Source organism: Melospiza georgiana, chromosome 9 (assembly GCF_028018845.1).
Source record: "Melospiza georgiana isolate bMelGeo1 chromosome 9, bMelGeo1.pri, whole genome shotgun sequence".
Taxonomy (NCBI): domain Eukaryota; kingdom Metazoa; phylum Chordata; class Aves; order Passeriformes; family Passerellidae; genus Melospiza; species Melospiza georgiana.
The window spans coordinates 12965308-12991383 of NC_080438.1; the positions used below are offsets into that span (position 1 = coordinate 12965308).

Sequence of the window (26076 nt, forward strand, 5' to 3'; positions counted from 1 at the left end):
AAGCCTTTTAAGCTTAAGCCAGGGACCAGTCCCAGAACTAGAAACCCTATGTTTTATATACGGAGGGTTTAATGAGGACCAACTTGACCAGAAGTGGTAGAGACTCAGGCCAACACAGACACATGAGGGAAAGAAAAAGAAGGGAGTTGTGATAAACAACACACAAAGACTGTGCCAGTTCTTTCCTCTCTCCCCCTTAGGTGTTTTAAGTTTGGATTGTAACACATTCCCTGAGTTGTGTGAAATGAATTGGGGGGGCCATTGAGTAAACTCTGTAAAAAATGAAATTAATCTGGATTTCAAATATTATTGGGGAAAATAAAAATATAAGGAAGGATTTTCAAACTGGTTTTGTTCTCTGATCTGGTTCCCAATACAGCACCACAAGCAGCTGTGCTTGTACCACAGAAGGCGGTGTGAATGTCAGAATAAACAGCCAAGGCAGGAACTATATAAACAGGCATGGCCACCTGCAGAAATTCTCATGTATATTGATTCACACCTCCACACACACACACAGAAGGATAAAAACAGCAGATGGAAGATTCCTGTCTTCTTGCAAAGTTTCTTCCAGATTTGCCAGTTCATACCCCTATGATATTTTTGGAAAGAAGTTGTGGTTTTGCCTACCCTAAATAAAGAACAATTTCAGATTAGAGAAACAGAGACACAAGTAATGAATTAAAACTATTTGGTATGAAAAGAAAATTTAGAAAAGGTGCGGGGGAGGAATCATTCATTTCCATTTCTTTGTCCAGCCCCTTCATGCTGGGACCTTTTCTGCACATTGAGTAGAAGGAGAAGGTAGGGGAAGAGTCAGGGCAGGTTGACTGTGATTTCCTTGGAAGGTCTTTATGTTGGAGCTGTCCCCAGGTGAGTTTTAAAGCTTTCATAAACTGTTATGCATATCATCCAAACTCCTTCCATTTGACCTATGTGCCTATCACAAAAAGAATGTAACCATAGCCAGATTAGGATGTTCTACAATCAGACAGGTAATAACTAGAACTATTAATTACAAAAATCAACTGCAAATTTCTTTATTCACAGTAATTAGCTCTCCAGGTATTTTCTGATATTTGTGAGTTACAGTTTTTTTCCTACACTGTGGTCATTTCATGGTACTCATTTGCCAATTTTGAATGAGTTACTCCAGTATGAAACTGGTAAGGAAAATGGGAAGGGAACCCAAAATATTAAGAACTCTTACTTGGATGTTAGCCAGGCTTGAGTGCATAACCAAATCTTACCTTGCAGTTTTCCTCTATCCGTTCTGCCTTTGTTGACTTTGGAATAGTGACAATCCCATTCTGTAAAGAATTATGCTTCTCATCAATAAAATTTGCAGATTTTAAGAAAATTATCTATCTTCAAGCCATTACAATGAATTCCTCACATCTTCTGAGATTCAAATTTCATTTTGTGGGGGACACTGACATTTTTCCATGTCATTTGCAGTTGCAATTACATACACTGTTGATTTCCAACATATGACATGGTTTATATCAACTTAATACATTATTTCACTGTTTAGTACTTTATATTCAGTGACAGAAATGGAATGATGAGGAATACTGCTTGTAACATCTACTTTGGAAACATTTCTTAGTGGTGGCTCTTATTCTCTGCAACCAGATTATTTATAATAATTAATATTTGAAATACTGGCATGATTTGTGTACTACATTCTAAATTTCCAGTACAGCCACCAGTTCACACAATATCAACATACTGAAAGCAGAAATATCTTCTGGTATAAATAAATTCTGGTTTGATGCACAAACCCCAAACAATTTGCATTTTTTTCCTGAGAAAGGAGACACATTTTTATTACCACCCTTCATTACCTGTATGCTCCAGCGTATGCAAATCTGTGCTGGAGTTCTGCCATACTTCTTTGCCAGCTGAATGACAGTAGGATGGGTGAGTGCTTCACCTTTGGCTAAAGGACAGTAGCCTTCAAAAACAATATTTCTGCTCCTACAATAATCAACCAGCTCCTGAGGTCTTTGAAAAGGGTGGTATTCAACCTTAGATAAACAGAAATAAACTCAGTAAAAACCCTGAAAACACATTTTGTGGAAAACATCAATGAAAATGAAAATAATTTCTCTCTTATTTTAAAAATAGAACATGAGTGAAGTCACTGTTTCTGGGAAGTAGGCATAAGGTATTAGTTTTAGAAGATACATGAAGGGTATTAATCACATATTTTACCAATAATTGGCACAAAAAGTTAACTGCATTTTGTTTCCCTCAGAAACAAGGCGCAGTTGTCTGCCTGACCTGCAGCTGGACTTTCACTATTGCTCTACTGTTAAGAAATATATACAAATGAACAGTGGAAGTCAGCATCAGGTCACTTTTACTGGTACTTTGAGACTACTTTCTCTTCCCCAAATCTATGTCCTTTCCTGCTTCTTTACTAATGATTCTTTCTAGCGATCTTTGAGCTGCCCAGGCAAGGGAGGAGGCTGAGCAGGGGCTGGGTTTGCAAGCGACCAACCAGAACAATTTGCTTAGGGTGAGGACCTGACCTTGGAAGCAAAGCCTGTTGGCATGGATTGCACATGGCAAATCCTGTGTTCTGTGTGGTGTCACCATCAGCTTGTGCAGGGAAGCAATCACACTGTGGAACTGATGTGTGAAGGAGACCCTTTGTAGCAAGGAAGATCACAAATTGCCAAGAACCAGTTAAAAGAGGAAAAGTAACAAGCTGCAAAGACACAGTTGTTGGGAGCAAAAGGAAAAAGAAGTTATTGGACAGTAATCATCTCAGAAGAGAGACATATTCTGGCATGTAGCTAAAACCAGAAAAGAAACTCTGTGACGTTCCTTAATAAGTTATTTAAATAAGTATTTCACAGTCTACTCATTGTAAGAAGCATACATTACTCTGCATTTAGATGAAAGTGGGTAGTGTTTGCTTTAACAAAATACAAAATCATGTGATGCATTTTTGTGACTGGTCATCAGCATTGTTGCAGGGACTGAACTCTTACGCATTTTGAAGAAAAACACTCTTCTGAGCAATCACCTCAATATGTGGAATCTGGAAAATTTCTTCTGCCATAAAGAGGACAAATGAACATTTCCTGTTTCTCATCTTTAGTACATGTTGTCTTTTCAGACAACAATAGCCAGGAACAATAGGCTGGCAGTCATTCAACGTGAGCTAAGAAAAAACTGTGCCCCTGGAAGGCTGGGCTGAGTCAGCCTAAAGCTGCTATGATCTAAATTACTAGGTGGACTCGGGAACAAGGTTCAAGCAGCAGACATCCATGTCTTCTACCTTTGATGTTTCTTGACCTTTGAGTACCCTTTGTATTTCATGTTTGTATGTGTAAGAGCAGTGCTTAGGTCACACAGTTATTCCCTTGTTTGCACCTGAGCTGGATATGAAATATTCTCATTTTATCTATGCAGAACTACGAGGGGAGAAGTGAAAGAGCAAGCCAGGTGTATTACTGGATTAGTAAAAGAGTAATAAGCAATTCTAGCAGATGTTCTTTACAGTAAGTATAGCAAATAACACAGTTTAAAAATATTAAATAAAAATTATGTATTTAGGACCAAATGCTGAAACATCTGCAGTGCCTCTATGGCATCATGTGACTTATTCAGCATTTATTACTAATTAAACTGCAAGTAGAATTTACCTGCTGGTCTAATAAGACTCCAGGCAGCACAGTTTCAGGTTACAGCAGAAATGTTTAAATCAAGAGCAGTATGCTGAGGTATCACCTGAAAGCTTCACAAGCAGAATACATAGCAACAACTACTTCACACCTGAAAAGATCATACTTTGTGCCTTTCACTGAATCCAGAGGCTCCCAAATTTTGTGAATTGAATTTTTGACATTTTGGCACGTGCAGTTTTGTGTTGGTAGAAGCATGTATTTTTCTTCTTAAATATATTACTAAAATAATCAAATGCATCAAATAAAATAAGCACTTTGGAATTTTTATTTCTTTTAATTAAGACATTCTGGAAGGTTTTAGCAGCATCTGCAAGATACGAGGATCCTGAGCTACAAGAGGCATAAGGTGAGTGATCAACATATCCTTCCCCTCAAAATAACAATTCTTGCTTCCTGTCTTGCCCCACCCTTGCTATTTTTGTCATCAGACATTTTCAGGCAAGGGCTGTCTGTCACATAATGGCAGAGAAAGATCTTGAACTTTTCTGGCACCCTACCCTGATTGACTGGCATGTAAAAACTGGCATCTGGTTAACAGAACAGTTTGCAGCTCACATTACAGAACTTCACAGCTGCTACATGCCCAGCCACAGGGGACCTCCAACCAAAGCACTGTTTTTTTTACAACAGTCATAGCAAATGGGGAAAAGCTGAGCCTAATAACAACCCTTACACATGGCCCTAGAAAGTCAGACCTCAGATGATGATGCACAGAGGTCTTACTCTTTCCACCCTGCTGTGGTCCTTTACACATGATAAAGTTTCTGCACATCTGGAATTCAGTAATTTTCTCAATGGCAATGCTGTCTTACAATTTTTTTTCTTTGTGAAACTGAAATACAAGGCAATGAGTACTTTCTATATAGAAGTACAGTTTAAGTGAGTTTATGTACAAAGGGGTTGTTTTCTACTGTCTTATATGCATTTCTACCTTGTACAAATTTACACAGTAGAGCTCAATATTAGTGGCAATATCAACAATGTAAGTAAATCTCTCTGAGGTCACTACACAGTAATTCACACTTCTCCAGGACTGGAAAAATATTGAATTCTATTGAATTCCTGTACTGAATTCCTAAATGGAATTCACAGAGGAACAGCTTATATTTGGGTTCAGTGCATCACATTAATAAATGAAACATATATATTTGTTAAGTACTTATAAAATATTTTTTCCCCCTGAATGACAGGGCAATGAACCTTTAGAGAGACTACAAAGATTTCTTTGAGCCTAAATCCAAACTTGCTACTGCCAAGTCAATTACAAAACTCTGGCACACAAATGTGGAACTAGATTGTAGGTTTTACTATACATGATGTTAGAATAAAGTACCATCATTTTACAGTGTTTACTAGTACTTTTAAAAGTATACTGAAATTTTAAAAGGTGCTTACTTATTAATAAATAACTTAGCAACACTATATTCTTGAAAAGACAGGCCTTGTCTGCTTCTTTAAAAGACAATACTGCTTTTTCCCAGGAACTGAGAAGAAAGACAGTACTTGAAACTTGGTTAGTAAAACAGAAGTATTGCTTATTTCTCCTGCCTTCCTACTTTCTCCCCTTCACAGAAAAAATCCCCAACTTTCAATTTTAACATCATAAGGGGACTGTTGTAATTGTAACACTCTTAACTCTAAAAGGGAAGTATTTTTCCTCCACTTGTTTCTTCAATATTTAGACTTTGTATCCAATGACTGTTTGCAAATGTTTTATATTTAGTAAGCCCATTGAAACAGTACACTATTTTATTCATAAATATAGTGGGAAAACTGTATTATAAATTGTGGACAGTGAAATAAGAACTCAGTATAGCATTTCCATTTTGAATTTAGAAATTCATTATTTATTTGATGATACTTAAGTAATCTTACCATCAGACTCATTAACTCTCCAAGATTAAGCAAGAAACAGAATACATACTTTTTTGAGGATAAGCTGAAGTATGCTTTATAAAATTCCTTTAACTCTAAAAATATAAATTAATGCTATAACAAAACTGTTTTAGGTGGAGCACTTGGCAATGGTATGGGTAATTCACTGTTGGTTTTTGCTTTCAATTCACAACTGCTGTGTAGCATCTCAAAGAAATTACCAGCAGAGGCCCTCTCCCACCCCTCAATGTCACCACCACCTCAACTTTTTGTACCCTCTTTTTAGCCTCAGAAAAAGCAAATAGCACCAAGAAACAGCTTGTGGCCATGAACACTATTGAAAAAGTAAGACTGGTAACATTTTGACACTGTGGGTAAGAGGAAATTTCAAAACAAAATCACTGTTTTTTTCCTTGAAGTGATTTAGTAGAAAACTGAAAAGCTACTATTATTTAACAGGCAGTTACAATTCATGCCAAACTCTAGTAAGTCTTTGTAGATGTGTTATTCTTGAACCTTGGTAAATTCACCAATTATTAAACAGTCATCAACCTGCCCACCTTAACATATATTTCCATGGTTTATTTTGAATAACTGGATTTAAATATTGTGTATGGGTTTAGGCTTATTTAAAATTAATTAATTGCCCTTCAGTAACCTTTAGTATAGTGGACAGCTAAAATCAGAGTTGTTTGGTTCTGACAGTCACACTCTGGCAACACTTTTATGGCTGTTAATGACATTAAACCATAAACAGCTGTCAGAAATCCTGACCACCTGTACAAAGGGGAAACCTGTGCCTGCTCTCCATCCATTCCAGTTCCCACATCCATGTCAGCACACACACACACACTATCTGGCAGGAGGTGGAAGGAACGGGAGCATGAACTTCCAGCACAGCTGTAGGCAGAACCTGCAACAAGGGAACATTTGTCGAGTGTCCTGGCAGCCTGCCGGTACGTAGGTGGCCATCCTAGATCTGCCTAGGGCAGCAAAAACATTCTGCAGGGCTGTCACAGCACCTGCCTAAAGCAGGAGCTCACTGAATTCATGTGAACTAGGAAATGAGGGGGGAGCAAGGGAAGGGTATCCTTACATGGATATGTAATTAACTGACTCAGTGTTGCTTACAGGAACACAAAAGTATTCAAACAGAGGCTTTCCAAAAACTGGTTCACTCTGAAGATGCTAAATGTTCTGTGATTCTGGAATTTTACTTCTAAACTGTTTTATCACCAAAAAACTGTCACAGGGACCATTTGTTTGTGTCTGTGTACCCAGACACAAACAAGTAGCCTGGGAGAGAAACTGGGTGGGGAAATTTGAGGAAGAACTTCCCTACCCTTCGGGTCATCTTCCGGAATGGTTTTCAATACGCAAACAGAAATGAAAAAAGAAACTGGATGACTAAAGCAATACTTGGGTGTAGCCTTTCATACATAGGAGTGGGGAGGAGGTTGCTAACCAAAAAAACCAAAGTAAAAATTCAAACCCAGATACTTTAAATACATGTATCCACTCACCTGATTAACATGTGGAGTAATCACACAGTCCTCCTTTAGTTGCTCAAGATGGCTGATAAGAAAATTGCTTACGCCAATTGATTTACATAAACCTAAAGAAAAACAGAACAAGAAAAAAATTTAGGACAATCCTAACTACTTGGGTGGATGATTTGAAAATTAACACTTTCAGGAGAACAAAATTATTTTTTACATCATTTCTGTAGAGCAAAATACCGCAAAGGAACACAGAAAAATGGCACTGAAATCTAGTTTGACAGTGTTATCTGAAAATGTGGTTCTTTCACAGTCACATTAGGAAATCATTTTATAATCTAAACACACTGGAAACTCCCCGGTGTATAAAAACTCCAGGCAAAATTCTGGGAAAGGCTAATGTAGTATAAGCAAAGAACAATTGGACTCCACCAGAATGAAAAGAAGGAAATGGTGTTCCAAGCAGCTTGCCAAAACTAAAGGAAAGTGGAACATTTGCTGAAGACTAATAAGGTGTGAGCAATACAACCCAAGGACATGCAGCCCAAATGAACCATGTCACACTGCCTATTTTCTGTTAGATCATTACAAGAGGTTACGTAAAACTCCGTATAAAATCTTCAAGTTAATAAGCAGTGCCTAGCAAGAACCATGAAGGTTAAAAATGTAGCTGGATTTCTCAGCTCCTGTTGACAAGCAAACGAAGTCAAATGGGACCTAGGTGATGTGAAGGCTACTTTTTAAACAAACCACAAGTGTGCAGGCAGTGAACAAATTAAGAGCTGACAGGCCAGAAATCAGATGTCTTCCTTCAAACGTCAGATATGATAAAAGCCAACTCCCAGTCCTGGCCTGCCACCACCCCTCAGCCCTGACCTGTCTGGGATAGTTTGATCCTTCTGCTTTGCTAAGCCCAGCTGGCAAGAAAGGCAGCTGGGGCTAGGCTAGGAGGGAGCTCCTTAGGCTGTGCATTCTGTGGACCATGGCTCAGGCTAATTTCCTCAGTATGTGAATTCTGTCTGCATTGACTTCAGCTGTACTTCAGTTTGCAATGCTACAGATGGAAATTCTGCCTCTGTGTGAACACAGAGGATCACTGTTGTTAATCCAGTATTTATTTGAGTAGACCAATTGTATAAAATGCATAGACGTGTGTATCTATGTAAGAAAAAAGAAATTACATTTTTCTAGTCCTCTGTGAAATTCTGTAAGTGAAGTTACAGCTTACTGATAATCTGTATAAACAGATTGTTGAAGTCCTAAAAAAATTAGATCAGCTTTCACATTATTTTAGCAGCATAAACTGAAGTATAAACTGTAGGAAAAACAACTGCACGCATACTATCGCTTTTTTATGTGCTTCTTTCATGAAATACCAAAAGAAGAAAAAATATATTAACAACTAAAATTCCAGATGTCTTTCCCTTATAGAAATTACCATTGTTCAAGAGTATAACATAATTAGGTTAAAAACTAGCACTATAGTGATTTACATAATTTGTATGTAATCTGCCAGAAGGAGCAAAAGCTGAGCTTTTGACAAACAACCCTCGAGTGTCAACACTAATAAATCATTATGCCACAGCAGTCAGAAAAACACAGTTTTAACACAATGGTGAACCAAAAATATTATACACTATTGTTGAAAGCTAAGGAGTTACAAAAACATGCCATTATTGCCCTTGAAGAATAAAGCTTTCATTTCAGGTTGAAATAAAACAAAATTAAGTCACAGACATGAAATAGTACATTTCCACAAAAAGCTTCCATTTTTTCCCCTACAGTATACTTGAAGATGTTTTGCTTCTAGCATATTTCTCACAGGAGACTTTGTAGTCTGCTCCATCGTGTTAGATTTCTCATCAAGAAATTTCAAGGTATTTATGTTTTTCATTAAAAGTCATCTGAGTCATTCCTACTAAAATCAGTATTATAGCATTCATGTGTTCAGAGTGATGTCCCACAGAGAAAGCTTAATTCAAAACCGCTAAGAAAGTAAATACTCTCCCAGAAAACACAGAAATAATTAGAATTTCAATGTTTTTATAAAACTAGTATTTTCTTAAGGGAAATTTTTCTAGGGGAATACACTTAAAACATTTCCCTTTCATTAAATACACAAATTTGTTTGGATGAAGTTAGAACCCTTCATGTCAACTCCATTGCTTTGGTATTAGTTACAGTTTACTATATGACAGTTAAAGTGTTTTGACTTTTGCATTAAATTAAAATATAAATTATAAATATTAATTAAAGAATTGCTCAGTCTAACTGTATGACAAAATCTTATTTCAATGCATGATGGAAACATGAATTCAAAACACTGGGAAATAGAGCTTAAATTTGAATAATCAGTCAATGGATTCTACTCTAGAGAATTGCTTCCATTTGCCTGATGAAAAATTAACACAGTTAATTTTGCTCTGCATTGTCCAAATCTCAGAAAGACTGCCTGTAAGGAGAGGATTATACAGAATTATTTCCATATTTACATCTTCTGGATTAATTCAGAAGAATGAAGATGTAAGAAAAGATGGATAAGGAACAGAAGGTCTGGTTAGCTCCCGGGCCTTATCTGACAGATGGACACTTGTGACTATGTCTATCAAACAAGATCCATGGAATTATATCAACAGCGAAAATTAAAAATATGCATATTGAGAAACTTGTGAAAAATGGTCCTGACTCATTGCCTTGAAACAACCTGGGAGATGCAGGGGACACATTTCCTTATATTTCCTCTCTCCTGGGGCACCAACAGAGGTAAGCTCCCCAGAGCTCCTGCCATGGGTCTCAAAAACACCAGAATGCTCTTGAAAATGGGGCAGGCTTTTTCTTTTTCCCCTGCAATTTACTGCCTGTTTAGAATGCTTTAAAACTTTTTTTCAGACAATTCAGGCAAAATACATGTTGTCATAGCTGTTGTGATTGCAGGTGGTTTTGAAGACCATACTTCTTTTTAGCTTAACTGTTTTAACTAGTCCTGAAGTTCATGTTTCCTGAGATAAAAGTTTGCAATATATTAATTATAATCCCTCTAGAAAGTACTCCTAAAATATGCATTTTAACTATCTTATTTACAAACTTACAGAGCTTTGGCTCAGGGAGAGAAAGCATCCTCCATATCTGCTTGAGGAAATGATTGGTCTGGCCCCTACAAGGCAGGTTTTGAGAAAGTGCCAGGTGCAATAAACAAAGAGTTTGCAATTCCCCATTAGCTCCCAAAAGCTCCTGTTATATCTTCTGAGGCTTTGTTCTATTCCTTGCGACTCTGACTTCACAGGCTCAAAGAAAAACGTAGGAACACTGGTTCCTTTATGCATGCTAAAAACTGACTGACCACAATGCTGGAACAGAAAATTTCATCCAGCTTTGAAAGCCTATCATAAAACTCTGCAAGACACATAAGAAAACATATGGGCAAAATAACAGTTGATTATAATGGGGAAAAAAGTAAGGATTTTTTTTATTCTCCACAAAAAATCCTGGCCCCTATCACATGGGTAATTTAACCAAACTGTATTTCTCCCAGCTACTGTGAAGCACTATATCATGGTAATGGACTGGTTTGCAATATAGTTGAGTATTAAGCCTAAAGTATTTTGTATTGCAACTCAGAGAATGACTGGGTATTTTTATCTTTACTCTGCATAATACCAAATTATACAAAGTTTGATGGGCACTGTTAGTCTTGCAACAGAAAAACATAAATATACTGTCTTGGCACCACAACCCTGTTTTAGTACAATAGTGAGCCTTATCTTTCTCCAGCACTACTACAGACTTTTATCAAACTTCTAAATACCCTCCGGAATATTAAATGTACAAAGTTCAGATCAAAAAGATTTTGTAAATTACAAAACTGGATACCAGGTTTGTGGAGCCCATTTTCCTCCCCCTCCCTGCTGCTCTACATGAGTCAGAGCAAGGGAGAATTCCCACGTTGAGTGAACAGTGCCCATTCTGTTATATCTTCTATTCAGGCCACAGAATAAAAACACAAATGGATCTACTTTTCACAAGAGGTCAACTGCAGTCACTGTATCTTTATTAAGGAAGGTTGCACAGGTTGGAAAGGTCCACATTCTCTCTGATATGCATGCTGGGTGTAAATTGCACTACTCATAGAAACCCTACAAGATTTCATTTCAGCGTAACTTGCTAAATCAAAGCTGTAGGCTTAGAGTGGCCCACATGCAGACTGAAAGCCAAAGCCTTGATAAATAAAGCAGACTACTCTTAGAATCAACGAGGAATTAACTTCTAAATCTGTGAAAGAACACGTGTTTCCACAGCACAAGCTAAAGCGCACAGACACCAGAAGGCTATGTGCCCCTCTCTGAGACACACAGGAAGACTGTGGCAAACTACAAATACAGAAATTGTACTTCCTCCTCCAAAGGATTTCTTTTTAGCCTATTCACAGCCACAATACAGGTGCTTGTCTGCAGTTCTGTGATCATCACTCCTGCTACACATCCCCTCTGAACCATGATAAACCATGAGGACAACAGGAGGGTGGGCATGAATACAAGTCCAATTGTTAACTTTGTGACTGAAAACTCATTACAAGCAGGCAGTTTCCACAACTGTTAAATGACTAACTAAACAGCAAAATACAGCATAGTACTGGCTTAATGCACATTGTCTCTGACCATGACTGCTCATTCTAACTACTTCAATGCAATGTTATTTTAGTTATGTTGACATATTTTTATCCTTATAGTTGACATTACAAACCAGACCAGATTAAAAAAACTCAATCCACTACATGGGACAAAATCAATCCCACCGTACTTTATTCAATAATGCTACCACACACTGTGACTTGAAAATGTGATCAAAATTATCAGCAACTCAGCTATGTAATAGAACAGAATATGTACCCCTAAAAGTAGCTTTTTGGAGGTATTACAGACAAACAGAGGCAAGATATATTAGAATGTATATATATATTCTACATAGTTTGTTGCCCCTATAAATATGATGGCATGGTTTCTTGAACTGGAATACTTTTTGGACTTCTGTATCTGAGAGGATAATGATTCCCAAGTGCTATGAATAGCAGCAACCTAACTGATGTTAATAAATCAACACTGATTTAAAATAGTTAAAAATCTAAGGTTTTTCTTCAACATATGCAAAACAGATAAATTATGTCTTTTCCACAATGTACATTATTTATTGAGAAAAAAATAATGTATATTGTGGAAAAGGCATAATTTATCTGACAAGGACTTTCCTTTGAAAGATATTTCAACATTGCCTTCCTCACAAGAGTTCTTGTATTCACACTGGGAACTCTTGGCACATCTGTATGGGAACACAACTTTTGCTTTAAATCTTTTTGCTGAGCTTGCTTATTTACAGCTTTGACAAAAAGGATGTTAATGCAAGTTTAGATTCATTCTCACTTTCCCATCTGCACCAAAAGAACTTTTTCTATGGTAATTTCTTATTTTTAAATGAGATACTAAAATGAAGGTTTCTTTATGATGTTTAACATAAATACGTGTAACATTTTTTTTCCGTGTCTTTATTGCTGTCTTATCTGATGAAAAGGGTGTGGTGCAAAACCCAAATCCTCACCATCTCCCCATGAAAACACACTTCTGAACTATGCTTCTCACAAAAACAACTCACAAGAGATTCTTGCAGACAGAATATTACCAACGTGAAAAAGAACCGTTTCTAGGCAAGTCAGTTGATTTTGCTTATTAAAGCTTCAGTGCAACTTCTGAACACACATTCACATATGACTTCTACCATAAACACACTTGGGGCAAATGTTTTGTGGAGCTGTAACACAACAGTTTGAATTGTCAGGTGATCGTCACACAATTTATATCAGAGTATGTCACCTAGCAAAGGATGTGCTAGAAATTTGTGCCATTCACTGAACCTTTTTCCCTCCTACTTTTATGAACAGATACAAAATGGAGGAAGAAAATATGATGATTGAACTGGTCTACACCCAGCAATGAAGATGGTAAGAATATTAGGGTTGACTAGATATCTTCTCACTTGGAATTAAAAAAAAAAAAAACAACTTTTTTCCAAGAATGAAGTTACATGACTTTAATTACTGGGCAAAACAATTTCTTTTACTTTATAAGACTCTCTTCAAATCACACACATAATCATAACAAAAAATATGGTAAGACACATCAAGGAATTTCTGATGCAAGTAAGAATATTTCATGTCAGCAGAAGCTGCACTGCTAAACATTAAAAAGATAAGCAAACCATTTTAGTAAAATGGCAGTGAGTTCTAGTGGGATCTGAACCCACAACAACCACCCCAGTACTACTCTTGCCAAGTTCAGGCAAAAGCCCTGGCTGGGAGCCCTCATTCTTCCCAGCATTTTTAGACAGAGGGACGAGTAATGATCGCATGTGCGTAGGAAAAGCTTGCTGGGATGATGGGCTGGCCACAAAAAATCAAGGTCATCAGAGACACTGCTTATGGAAAGGGTCACTTTGCTAGGAACAGCCCAATTACCAGTGAGCACATGCAGTGACTATTCCCCATGTCAGAGCAGTTTGCCATCCTGCTTTCATCAGCCAGCCAACAAATGCCTACACGGGAATGTTGCAGTTGTCAAGGGAATATATGACTCAATGTATGTATCTTGGAATGGATTCTGCAGGCAGCTTGGCTTCTGTTCTGAACTACTGGAGAAGATAATTCCACAAAAGGACAATTTTGAGACCACAAAAATTTAAACCATAGCCTTGATATTACAAGTACTCTAGTTGATTTCAGCTGTTACAACAGAAATAACCAGTTATTATGCACAAATGTCTCACTGACCAAGTTTTAGAATTTTTTCCTCCCTTTTCCCTCAGTAGTGTTTATCCCATAACTATTTAAAGGAAAACACAAATGCAGGCTATTGAACAAAGACACAGGTCTAGAATTCTCTGTCTCTCAGCACTGCAGCACAGACAGAGTCTTCATCAATCTGACTGCAACCTGAGTCATCTGGCTCCTGTGAAACAGCTCCAATCAAACTGCAGCAGATTAACAAGTCAAAGAAGACAACAATAACAAAAAAAAAAAATAAATTTAACAGCATTTAAATAAATTAATTATTACAACTGTGTTTTCCTGAGCTAGTAGAAATCAGTTTAGCAACAAGATCTTTTCTGCCATGAATAGAGAGCTATCAGTTTGGTCTACCAGAAGTCACACAGAAATTTTTAATGGCAGTTTTTAGTGTAAGTAAACACTATTCTAAATTCCATTCCAAATCCTTTATTTTATACTTTCAGGTATCTACTAAAATTCTAAAACCAGTAAAGAAAATAATTTTCCTTTGCCATTCATTTGTTCTTAACATCAGGAAGTTGCAATGGCTTATCAGTAGAAGCTCCTCAGAAGGCTGTTCATTAAAAAAATCTTCTGATCACTGGGGCTGAATACCAAGACCAGGTGCAGAATTCTGATCCCCAAGCTACAGAACTACTGTAAGAGTTGGCACAATTCCCTCTGGAAGCAAGGTCAGGCCTAAGTGCATGCAAATCCCAGGTCTGAAGACATGGAAGACACAGACTGTAAGACAAAACACAAATCTCTGAACTGAATTCTTTCTTCATCAGCACACGAAAGTCTCATGAATAAAGCAATGTTTTAATTCATCACTATTAGAAGGAAGCATTCTAATACTTTCTGTATGATTTGGGGAAATATACATAAAATTTGTCTGCTTGATTCATGGTATGAAATGATACAACTGCCATAGGTTTGGATACCACCATAAATATCTATCTGCCTTTGCTGACCAGAACTCTACCACATTTTTCCCTGGAAAGATATTAATGAAAACCAGCAACTTTAATGACTTGGCTCTGTCTATACAATAGGAATAATACAAAACAAACTAAAAGTATAATCTTTCCTTTGTAGAAAAGAGAAGACAGAGGGTATAAACATACAAATTTCAAGTTAAAGAGGGAAAGATACTAGTAGAACATTTCATGGACTCTAAGAAACTACTGAAGGATTTAGCCAGGAGAAAAGATGAACATATTTAGCCAAAGACTCTCTAGCTCAAGGGCAAACAAGAAAGACACAGGACCATGGTCATGATGCAATTCAGAGGGATTAAAACAACTGAAGAAGGTATAACTTCCAGGGTGTGTTATTTTAACACAGATAATTAATGTAGTATGTCATACTGTTACAGTAAAAGACAACAATGGCTTTAGAATTCCTAGCAGTATTTTTGGGCATGCTCTCATATCTGTCATGGTATCCCTCAGGATTCTGGGAAATTGTTTTTAACCTGAAGTGTGATCTTGAGATAGCTGCTCAGTCGCCTGAGGCAGCTGAACAGGGGATTCAAGCACAGGGAACAGTGCTAGAACATGAAACCTTCTTTTAAGTGTTGCTGAGACTCCAGCCTTGGGGCAGTAAGCACATTCCCTTCAGTTTCCAAAGCACGTTGGATCCAAGCACTGCAACCCAAAACTTCAGTATGGTGAGCAATCAACTGGAGAGGGAAACCAGATCCCCAACAAACACTACTCAGATTCTCATTTTAAATTGTTCATAATTCCACTTCACATCATATCAGGACAAAAGAGTCTTTCACAAAATGCAAGCCTCAAATCCCTTTTGATGAAATAGAAAACCAGTGGTAAACCAGAGAGGGGATTATTCAGTGATAGCAGAGGATCTCTCTCATCACTTGAAACTACTACTTTCTGTTTATGATAATATTCTGATGTTACAGCTCAACTCCAAACCTGCATTAGCAGTACATATAAGAAGCATTACTAAGCAGCTATGGATTAGGAAACAGTAAACAAGGATGCTCACACATCTCAATGAAACATATCTACCAATTCCACACCAAGTTCATTGGCACCTGCTGCCTTCAAATAGCAATAAACCTGCAACAATAAATCCTCTACAGCCAAAGTTTATGAAAAACTTGGGAGTTTAATAAAATCAGACTCAATATAGTATGAGTTTTCTTTAATTCTTCATGCAAATTTTCTGCTTCCCAAAATATATATTTTAATAATTCTGAAAAATATTAAGATATTTTTGAAATTTGTTGCACGAAGTTTATATTACTTAGGGACAGGGTCTTTTAAATTAGTGCACACTGACCTAGACTGGGCACAGACCCAGAAGCTCTATCTCTCCTCAGGGTGGGAAGACACTTGAGGCCAGAACCCTGTGAGTTGTGTTACAGCAGCCCTGTGTCTGTCCCAGAAGCTCTGTGTGGGCTCTCAGATGAACCTGAATGAATCTTTGTAGACATAACTTTAAAAAAATTCTCTCAGATCTATGAATATAGATGGAGTTGGTATTTTGGTTGTGTCAACTTTTGACCAATGTGACCTATCTAAAAGTTAATATAATATTAAAAAAAAATCTCCATTACAGACTTTTACAGTCTGGAGTACTAACAGTTTATTTACTCTCCTTCTAGTTTAATTGATGATAATAATAATAATAGACAATTAATAATTTACATTACTTTAAAATAATGTTTCCTGTCCCAGGTAGGTGGAATTTTGCAGAATAAATACTAACCTGGATTTAAATTGAAGAATGAGATTTACAAAAACCTGAATTCACACCACCTGTGAATACAGAGAAATGATGAAACAAATTCTTGGTAACTTCAGCCAGATCAAAGACTTAAGTCAATACTGACAACTTTTAACCATCTTGCACGACCCTTGCAGTTCCACAACACCAATTTGTTTTCTACAGAGGACAGGATATTGCCTCTCCACTTTCAGATGCTCTTCATGATGGACACAGCTAGCTACTAAACCCACTTCACAGTTGAATAATTTCAATATTACCTTTGTGAATTGACTGCAGAAGAAAATTATTTGTTTAAAATGTCAGCCTTTGAATGTGAAGCATTTAGTTTATATTTTTTTCCAGAATAAACATTTCAAAATATAAAAAAGTAACAGAATTCCAAACACAAACCAATGACTACCTGAACTAATGTCAAAAAGACAAAGAACTCCCTTGTGCATAGAACTTTCAATTTCTTTGCCTAATCAATGAAGATTTTATTCTTTTCCTCCAGTAAGGATTCTGACCAAATCCTACATTCAATTCAAACCATGTTGCTCACATAACACATAGCAAGTCACAAAGATATGCAGCAAGTGTTTAATCTTCGGTGGAAAATCTAGTGGTTAACCATGCAAACAAATTATTTAACTTTTTGCTCAGGAATCATTGCATTTCCAACTCCAGAGTGGTTAACATCTGCGTGTCATTTCAGGAACACATAGTTATGGTCAGGACATCCCAAGTCTGTATCCCCTAAAGCAAGTGTGGAAGTTGAGGTTCTAAGGCACTTGACTCAACCAGACCATTACATTTTCCTTCCCCTGTAAATGATCTGAGGTAATTTCAACAACCAGAGCTGGAAAATTTATCCTCAGCTAAATGATTCATGAGTCCACAGAATGCTTAAATTCAGAAAAAGACTGAAAGTAGCAACATGGAAATTGAAAACAACATTGAAGAAATGCAACCACAGGGGGAAACAATCTAACATGAGATACCTTTAAAGAGGTATCATGCATAGAGACAAAGACAAAAAGCAATTTTCCCCTCTGTTTGTGAAAAGAGCAATAGTATTTCCAGTGACTTTAATAAAAGACCACTGAATTGCTCATAGTCTTTTCCATTAGGAAGATACAGACAAAGGAAGATCCTGTAAAACAGAAGAGATCACAAAGATGCATGCAAAAGCAGAATAAGTCCCATAGGATAGGAATAATAATAGAATGTGGAAAATACAACCTGTTTGCAGCAAATTAGGATGGCATATCTAGGCACAAATGGCATGCAGTAGCTTAAATACTCATCAGAAAAAACCTTCCCAGTGGAAAAGATGAAATGCATTGTGGAATTATCCATTTTGGATGTAAGTCCTATTCATGGTTTGAAATACTAGGTCAGAGAAGCACTTTAAAAACTGAATGTTGTAATGTCTTACATGGCAGAAAACACTTTTAGCAACTTCCCTTATGCTCAATATAAAAAGAACAAAAGATATATCAAAGATCATTTACCTCTGTGTTTGCAGAAGCACAGCAAATTAAAGGAAGGACTGAAGTGTAAGAGGCTCTGGTAAAGCTGGTAGTGGCACACAGCCTGAAATTGCCTTTGTACAACTCCCCTGCTGCAATCACTATTTCAGCAGCTCTGGGTCAGTGGATAGATTACTCCATCCAAAAGTCTTCTCCCCACTTGTGGAACTTCTCTGAAGCTGTAAACAGGGTGCTCCACATGGCCCAAGAATGGCATGACAGGATCTTCTCTCATGTAATTTCTAATGATTCTGCATACTTCAGGAGCAAAATCTTCCTCTTAAATCTACAGTCTACTCTTCCTGTCACTATGATAATAAACTGAAGTTTGCTGTGCACTGAAAATCAAAGTGAATTATCCCAACCTGAGAGAGTAGCTCCATTCTTTGAACATTTTTCGCAAAAGTTTGTACCAAAGAATCTGCAATTGAGTATTTGTTTCTCACCTAGACATTTCATTTTGTTCACTTTCAAAATGCAGTTATAAAATACCACAACTGGAAAACGACATCATACAGTCACAAAAAAAAAAAAAACCTAAGGGAGACAAAACTTTGCATGATTTATACTTAAAAAGGAGGTTACTACAAAGACATTCTGTAGTGTTCAATGGTGTTCTGTGGTGGCATAGAGATTTCAGTGAATCAGTGTATTTCCTCAAGAAAGCATGCACACCATTATTAATCTCATGGACAGAATCTGACAACATATTATTTACAAGCAGGACCAAACTGCTAATGCTGCAATTTTCAAAGAGATTTTTGAAACTTACACACCCAAATTCCATCGAAATATGAACATCCAGTTCAAATGAAATTTCTGAACATCTCTCACTATGAGTTTCCCAATCCCAAAGCACACTATAATTCCTTTTTCTGAGGTAGCTTTGTAATTAGATCACCTTTCTCATAGAGCTCTTCCATGGCTCTCCAGGTTTCAGCTCGGACCTCTCGATTGCTTTTACCTGGAACCTGTGCATCAGGCCAGTGAATCAAATAAAGATCTAAAAAAGAAACAGAACCAGACTGCTTATTATAGTGTCCAAAAATAAATAATCAAACCACATGAGACAGCATTTTCCCTCCAGTGGCCCCTATCACATTATCATGATAATAGTTCCAATCACTGCTCAGTGAGCATTACTGGATGTATCCAGTTAGTTGTAATAAATGAATTCTATAACATCACATTCACAGCTAAGGGTAGCAGAACTTGCACATGTTCCACATGCTTAGGTCACTGTAATCAGAATTTCATGGTCACATATGCACTTAATAAACCTTCCACACATAACAAGCCCTGTTTAAATCAAAAGGATTTTGGTCACTGGAATGATGAGTGGACTACTGCTTATTAAGTGCTGCAAGTCTTCCATTCCACGGAAGATAAATATATTTGGCAGTTCTGCAGATATTTTATACAACCTCAGCAGTGGGTCTGTTTTTTTTCCTTTCTAAAGAATACTTCCACTTCTAAATTGGAAAATATAGCACATTCTTTATGCAGACTTTTTGTCTAAATTTCACATCAGCCTTTGTATTTTTTTTTAATTAATAAATAATATTTAGAGGGAACAAAATTATGCCTTATTCCATTTTTTGGAATGTTCGCACAATTTCAAACACAATTAAGCTTTACTGCTGATGAAATTATCTTTAAATCATAGAACCCTTTCCTAACCAACCTAAACCTCCCCTGACACTGCTCCATGCCACCCCTTGGGTCACTGGTTACCAGAGAGAAGGGATCAGTGCTGCCCCTCCAGCACTGGTCCCTTCTCTTTGTGTGCTGTCTTCCTGCAAGGGAAGAACATTGAGAAAAGTACATCTACTGGACTCAGTTCCAAATCAGACTTAAATTAAAAAAACTACAGATCTATAACTCCTTTACAAGTTTGTAGACACTGCTAGACATTCTGAAGGAGAAATGGAGAGATACTTGGAAAACAATTACATTTCTATTCAAATTCCAACTGCAGATTAAACAGGTAACTGCAGGTATCCCAGTCAAACAGGTTTTGGCCTTTGCTGCATATATTAGTCTGATGAAAAACAGGAAAAGAAAATAAATAGATGGCTGAGATGTGTACCATTTTCTATGTGCTTCATATTATTCCTTTTCTGGCAGTTCAAATAGAGTTAAGAAATAAAAATACCTGACTTGTTTTCAATGAGAAGAGTATTTTTTTCTTTGGATACACTAATCCATTCATTTATAGTATTTCTTTGTGAAAATACAGATCCTCTGCTTTGGGAATCATGAAAGAAAAGAGGAAAAAACCCTTTTATTCCCAAATTAAGGGCTACACTAACAATTACTGTATCAGTGGGCTGATATATTAGCTTTGCCCCTCTAAAAGTAAAAATTCAACCTTGATTTAAGATGAAAATGTGCCATGAAATTTGTTATAATACACCAGCTCCAATTTTGGCACATCATTGCAACAAGTGCTTTACTTACCTTAAAAATCTAATCAGAACAGTACAGAATTATGTACAGTAAAATATATTACAGATGTAGCAAGGAAAACATTATTTTGGCTGTGTCACAAAATCCACAAGCTACATTTGCGCTTCCTGATATCCATTTAAATACAATTATAAACTCCTAGACTTTTAAAATACAATAGCTTAGACAAGCCAATAATCACTCATATATAATCACCTGTAGTGTCTGGTTTTGTATCCCAAAAAAGGGGAAAGTTGCTTGCTCTTTGCTCTTTTATCCATAAAATCCACTTCCAATTCCACATGCAGTCTTACTGATCACCAATCTATCAATAATTACTTCTTTACTAGTTTCTCTGAGAAACAAAGTTGTATTTGTTAAAAGTAAATACCAATACCTGGTATTGGAATAAATATCAATTTTAACTGAAAAGTAGTACTGGGATATTGAATAAAGTATTTGGTGAGGTTACATGCAAAACTCAGCACTACTCACATTCTGTTGCCAATAAAATTTCCACTGATTTATATCAGACATAAACCCAAAGGATTAGCTTTAGGAATTGCTAATATCAAGTGTTCATTTTGATCCAAAATTATACATGCTACTGGGGCTACTTACTGCATAGAGACTGACATGTTTGTATTGAAACTTTTTTGCTTATGTAAAGCAAGTCCCATATATAAGTAGGTGTAAGTTACTGAGATGTGATGCCTACCTCCCAGAAAAATGGAAGAATTGTGTATTTTGAATTGCTGCTTGCTATGTTCTCCAAACCAGACTAATAAGAACCGCTTAACTATGCAAAAAAATGTCATTTAGCAAAAATAATCAAACTTCAGCAGAATTTCACCACCAGTTACTTCTCCAAAAGCTTGACTGTTCAGTTAGACACCACAGTGTGGAAATGCTCACAGAAATGTTACATCATGGATTTCCACAGACACAGATGCATTGTACTCTGCTCAGGAAACTGAAACATTCTCCAAAGAAAGACTTCTAAGAGATTTGATAACTGAAAGATCTCGGGCCTCAGACATCCAAAAAAAATGCAACATATCCCCATCTCTGTAGCAGTGTCTGAGGCCTCTGATGCCAACAAGATTGGCTGTTTGTCCTTTGTTTCAGAAAGGTTTTGTTACCAGGTACACCATGACCACATCTTCCCATAATGTTTCTTTCAATTTAAGCTTTTTCATTGAAATGAAAATTACTTCAAATTTCAAAATATTGGCATTTAGGACTAGAAAGCATCTACTGGATCACAAAGTACAGTTTTCCTGACTGCAAGAAGTGTTCCTGAAAGGTGTGGGGCAAAGGTGCCTTAGCTCAGACAAAGAGTAGAACAGTCCTTCTGCCAGTCATGTGGGAAGCACCCCAGCACAGCCAGGACCTTACTTCTACTGCAGCTGTTAGAAAACTTTCCAGCATATCTGCAGGCCAATAAAAACAACAATCACCTCACTAACCAAGCTCTGTGATTTCATCTTTATTTGTACACACATTCACACCCTACACCCACATACACATTTTCTTTTGCTTAAAATATTTTCCCTCCAGGGGTACTGTGAGAACACAAACACTCTTAAATTCCTTTGGGAGGCAAGAAATTAGCTTTTAATCATTGATTGAAATAGCTTGAAGTTCTAGTAATCAAGAAATACATAACTTTATCACTGGAGGTTTTTAAGAACAGACTACATTTTTACTGAGAACATGAGGCTGTGCCTTGTACCGGGGGAAAAATGAATCAATATCTTGAGATGCCTTCCAACAATGTATTTTTAAAAAATAATCTTAAATCAAAAAAATCCATCTTGATTCACAGTATCAGGATGCACTTGAGAAAGAAGGGGAAAAACCTCCAAACATTCACAATCTGGTTTCATATTTAAGAGCTTTTTAAAACATCCTTTGCACACAGTCAGGCTGTAATGGTACAGCAGTGAGCAGAGGCTTGAAGGTCATTAAATGTCAATGCATAGTGGTGCAGGAAAACTAAAACTAACACCTGAGCTGCTTTCACACTGACACTTAAAATATAATGGCTTATTGCTTCTTAATGGTTGCAGCACCTACAATCAACACACTTCCTCTTAACTGGCCGTTTCACACATTTAAAAGCCAACATGTTGTTTGTGCGGAAATAAAAGTTTGCATTTCTATGCAAAGTCCCTAATACAATATTATTTTTAAAAGTTAAGATTTGACTAAAACAACCTATTAGTATGAAAAACAAGCCTGGCCTTCTATCAAGCCTAAAAGCAAAAAAATATTCTGCAATGTTTCCCAGCTGTCTTTATGCTGGGAATCATATTTCCTTGCTTTTCTCAACAGTCACTTAATATTGATATGATGTATTTTTCTTTCTCACTCAATCCTTTTTGTTCTTTTTGCGTTTCCTTCTATTGAACAAGGATCAGTGTGAAACAATCTACAAAGTGTTTTGAAGCAACAGAGTCGGAATTATGACAATTCACTAATTTCATGTGGTTCATCTATTACAGTGAAGCTGCTGATAGAGCATTTGTCCAGCTCCAGCTGGGGATTTGTAATAGGCCAGACTTGCCTGAATGGGACAAACTCGGGACAGTCAAAAGGAAAATAAAATTGTTTATGAATTTGGTAACCCACAAAGCAGCACTCAAGAAATTACTTTAGAGGTTGGATCTAAATCCCAAGGAATGTATTCTGCTACTGCCAAACCTGTAAAATCTGCTGCCACTCCATATTGGTTTACTGTTACTGCTAGTTGAGGATCACATTTAGAAAATGCAAGGAGGAGAGTATCTGTTACAACCACTGCCCACAAATAATACAAATTTCCATCATGTCATGGATATATAATCTTCCAGCTCAAAAAAAAGTCCTGGAACACTGCTCTCCAAGTACCATTTGTCTGAAAAGTGTTCATTGAAAAGGCTTCATAATAAGTATTTTATATGGAGTATTTTACATTTTCTCTTAAAAAGCCATGACTGCTTTCAACATCTCACATTCCATATACTGATAATGCAAAGACTTATTAATTCCTGTTAGATTATTTGTCAGGTTTCTAATTCAGTGTTTATGGATGGACTGGGTAACTCCTAAGGACCCTCCAGAAAATGAACATAAACAAAGATCTTAGCTGTGCATTTAGCTGCCAGAGCTCCTCTAGCTTTTTCTTTTTGCATTTCTGAATTACTAACTTTCCATCCAACATAAAGATCTAACATCCCAGATATATTATTCAGGCTCTTTCAGTTTTCTTTATAAACTATATATTTTTATAGAACATGTGAACCCCCACATATTTGGTTAATACTATGGAATGGAATCAGGGAATTCTGATTTATTCTGATCATATAAATATGATTTAGGTCACCATGGCAGACTAAGTGGTTCAGGAACAGCTGTATGAATTTTTGAGACATCTCCACATCAGTTGAAGAAAGGTGAAGAAGGAGGGAAGATAGCTGAGAGTATTGAAAAACCAAAACAAAAATATAAAAAATGAGGAAAAATCTAGGATGGAGACTAATTGTGCAGGCGGCTGCAACAGTCCTAAATTGCTCTTAGTAATATGTGCAGAAGAAGTTTCAGCTCTTAACACATCTGACAAACAAGTTCTGTTTATGCTATTCCAAGGATTCACTCACATAGTGACAGCATTAGCACATTTCTTGCTCTCAGATATTCTTTTTCTTCTTTTAAACACTTCTTCTTAGGAGAAACTCAGTATTTGTGTGAGCATCTACTCTAATCTACTACCTGAGATAAAAAGAGCAACTTACAGTACTAGAAGGAATCACTGCAAATGACTTCTTGGAAGTGAGTCAAGTTTTCCTCTCATCAACATTCAGCACCAGTGCCAGAGCAAGCAGAAGAAAAAAGAAAGCGAACAAAATGTAACAAGCAGAAAACAGAGAGGAGGAATAATGTTATTTCTCAGTTTAAAGGAGAAAGTCAGGGCTCAAAACTTTTTTTATTTAAGTCTCATTGCAGTGACCTGCATTTGCACAGGAAAAACAAAAAAGACTTTTCATTCATTTTGTATTATTCCGTACCTGTGGAGAAGTTAAGAGACACATTTCCAGAAGGAATGGAGCCAAAGATGTGCATGTATCTCAGTCTTTAACAGATACAGGTTTTTCTCTGTTCACCTTGTAAAGTACTCAAGTAAAAAAGGGCAGTGAGTACAGCACACAGCTGCCATTAATATTATACATTATTAATTCAGCAAAATTCACTTCCTCATTAAAGTCTGTTTATTGCTAAAATATGCAAATATCATGCTTATTCACAGGTGCCTCCTCTCCTATGACCTGTTGCAAAGAACTAATTGGCATCATTACTGCAACTCTGCCCGTCTAGTAAGGGAGTAACAATATCACATCTTTGGCAACAAGCAGGTTATGATCAGGGTAAATTTACAAATGCAGTGTTAGTTAAGCTTTAATTTTAGTTTTCTAAATTCTTTTAGATACTTCTAACATATTCTCCAAAAAATATTCCATCAAACAGACCAAACCAAAGGCAGTATTCAGAATTTTAAAAAGTTAAAAGACCTACAAAGTAAGTTTTGGAAAGGACCCCCATTCCTTGAGAAAAAGAAAACAGATCACAGAAGAAACCAGGCATCTTTGTCACCCTGTTGCCAATATATTATTGTAAAGTTTTATGAATCCTTGTTTCATAGGTTTTGGATGATTTTAGCAAAATGTAAAAAACTGATGTAGTTTTTCCTCAAGTAATTTAATAATAAAAAATACCTTTACAAAACATTTGCAAGAAGAAAAAGTTCTGTAGTCATAATTGTACACATGTGAATTTCCTAGAGAACAAACAGAACAAGGAACCTGCAAATGTGTAAATAAAGGCAGAATTTGGTTTCTGTGACCCATCTGTACCATAGAAATTTTTTTCAGAATTCATCCATCTTTGCAAGTACTCCCATGGAAAGCACAACAAAGGAGCTATATGTAAAGATTCATACCAAGATATTCAACACCGAGTCTTTCACATGACTCCAAGCAGGCCTTTTTTGTGTTGTCATAGCCATAATCACTGTGCCACAGCTTGGTGGTTATCCAGAGGTCCTCTCTCTTCACACCACTCTCTCTGATGGCCCTTTGGAGGAGGTGTTCACAGCCATACCTCTTTGCTGTGTCAATGTGACGAACGCCACATTTCTGCAGGGCATGGACGACGGCGCCATGGCAATAGCCACCCCGGTGGGAAGTACCTAAACACACAAAAGCAGAAGTGAATTGTCAGCAGTGAATTATGAGGGGCATATTTTATCATTGTTTTCAATTTTTTTTTAATATTGTCACAAAAGCTTCTTATTGAATTTTCATTTCCTCATAGTAAAGAAATGGGAACCGACTGATCTTTAGGCTTGGAAAATACATGAAGTAGAAGTTGGTGCTGATCAGAAGCAACTCCATCAAAATCAAATATCAACAGCATTTAACTGTAAAAAAGTG

At 36.8% G+C, this 26076-nt stretch overlaps 1 protein-coding gene across 1 annotated transcript in view; it reads right to left on the reverse strand.

The window, feature by feature from the left end:
* The window catches only part of LOC131087151 (uncharacterized oxidoreductase YtbE-like), a 31768-nt gene extending 6223 nt beyond the window's left edge, over positions 1-25545 (reverse strand). The window contains exons 1-5 of the mRNA XM_058030581.1: positions 24382-25545; positions 19059-19160; positions 7100-7191; positions 1848-2030; positions 1251-1310 (exon numbers count right to left, since the gene is read on the reverse strand). Of these exons, the coding sequence (XP_057886564.1) occupies positions 1251-1310; positions 1848-2030; positions 7100-7191; positions 19059-19080 (357 nt within the window). The 5' untranslated portion in view covers positions 19081-19160; positions 24382-25545. The remainder of the gene's footprint in view (positions 1-1250; positions 1311-1847; positions 2031-7099; positions 7192-19058; positions 19161-24381) is intronic.
* Between the last annotated feature and the right edge of the window lie 531 nt (positions 25546-26076).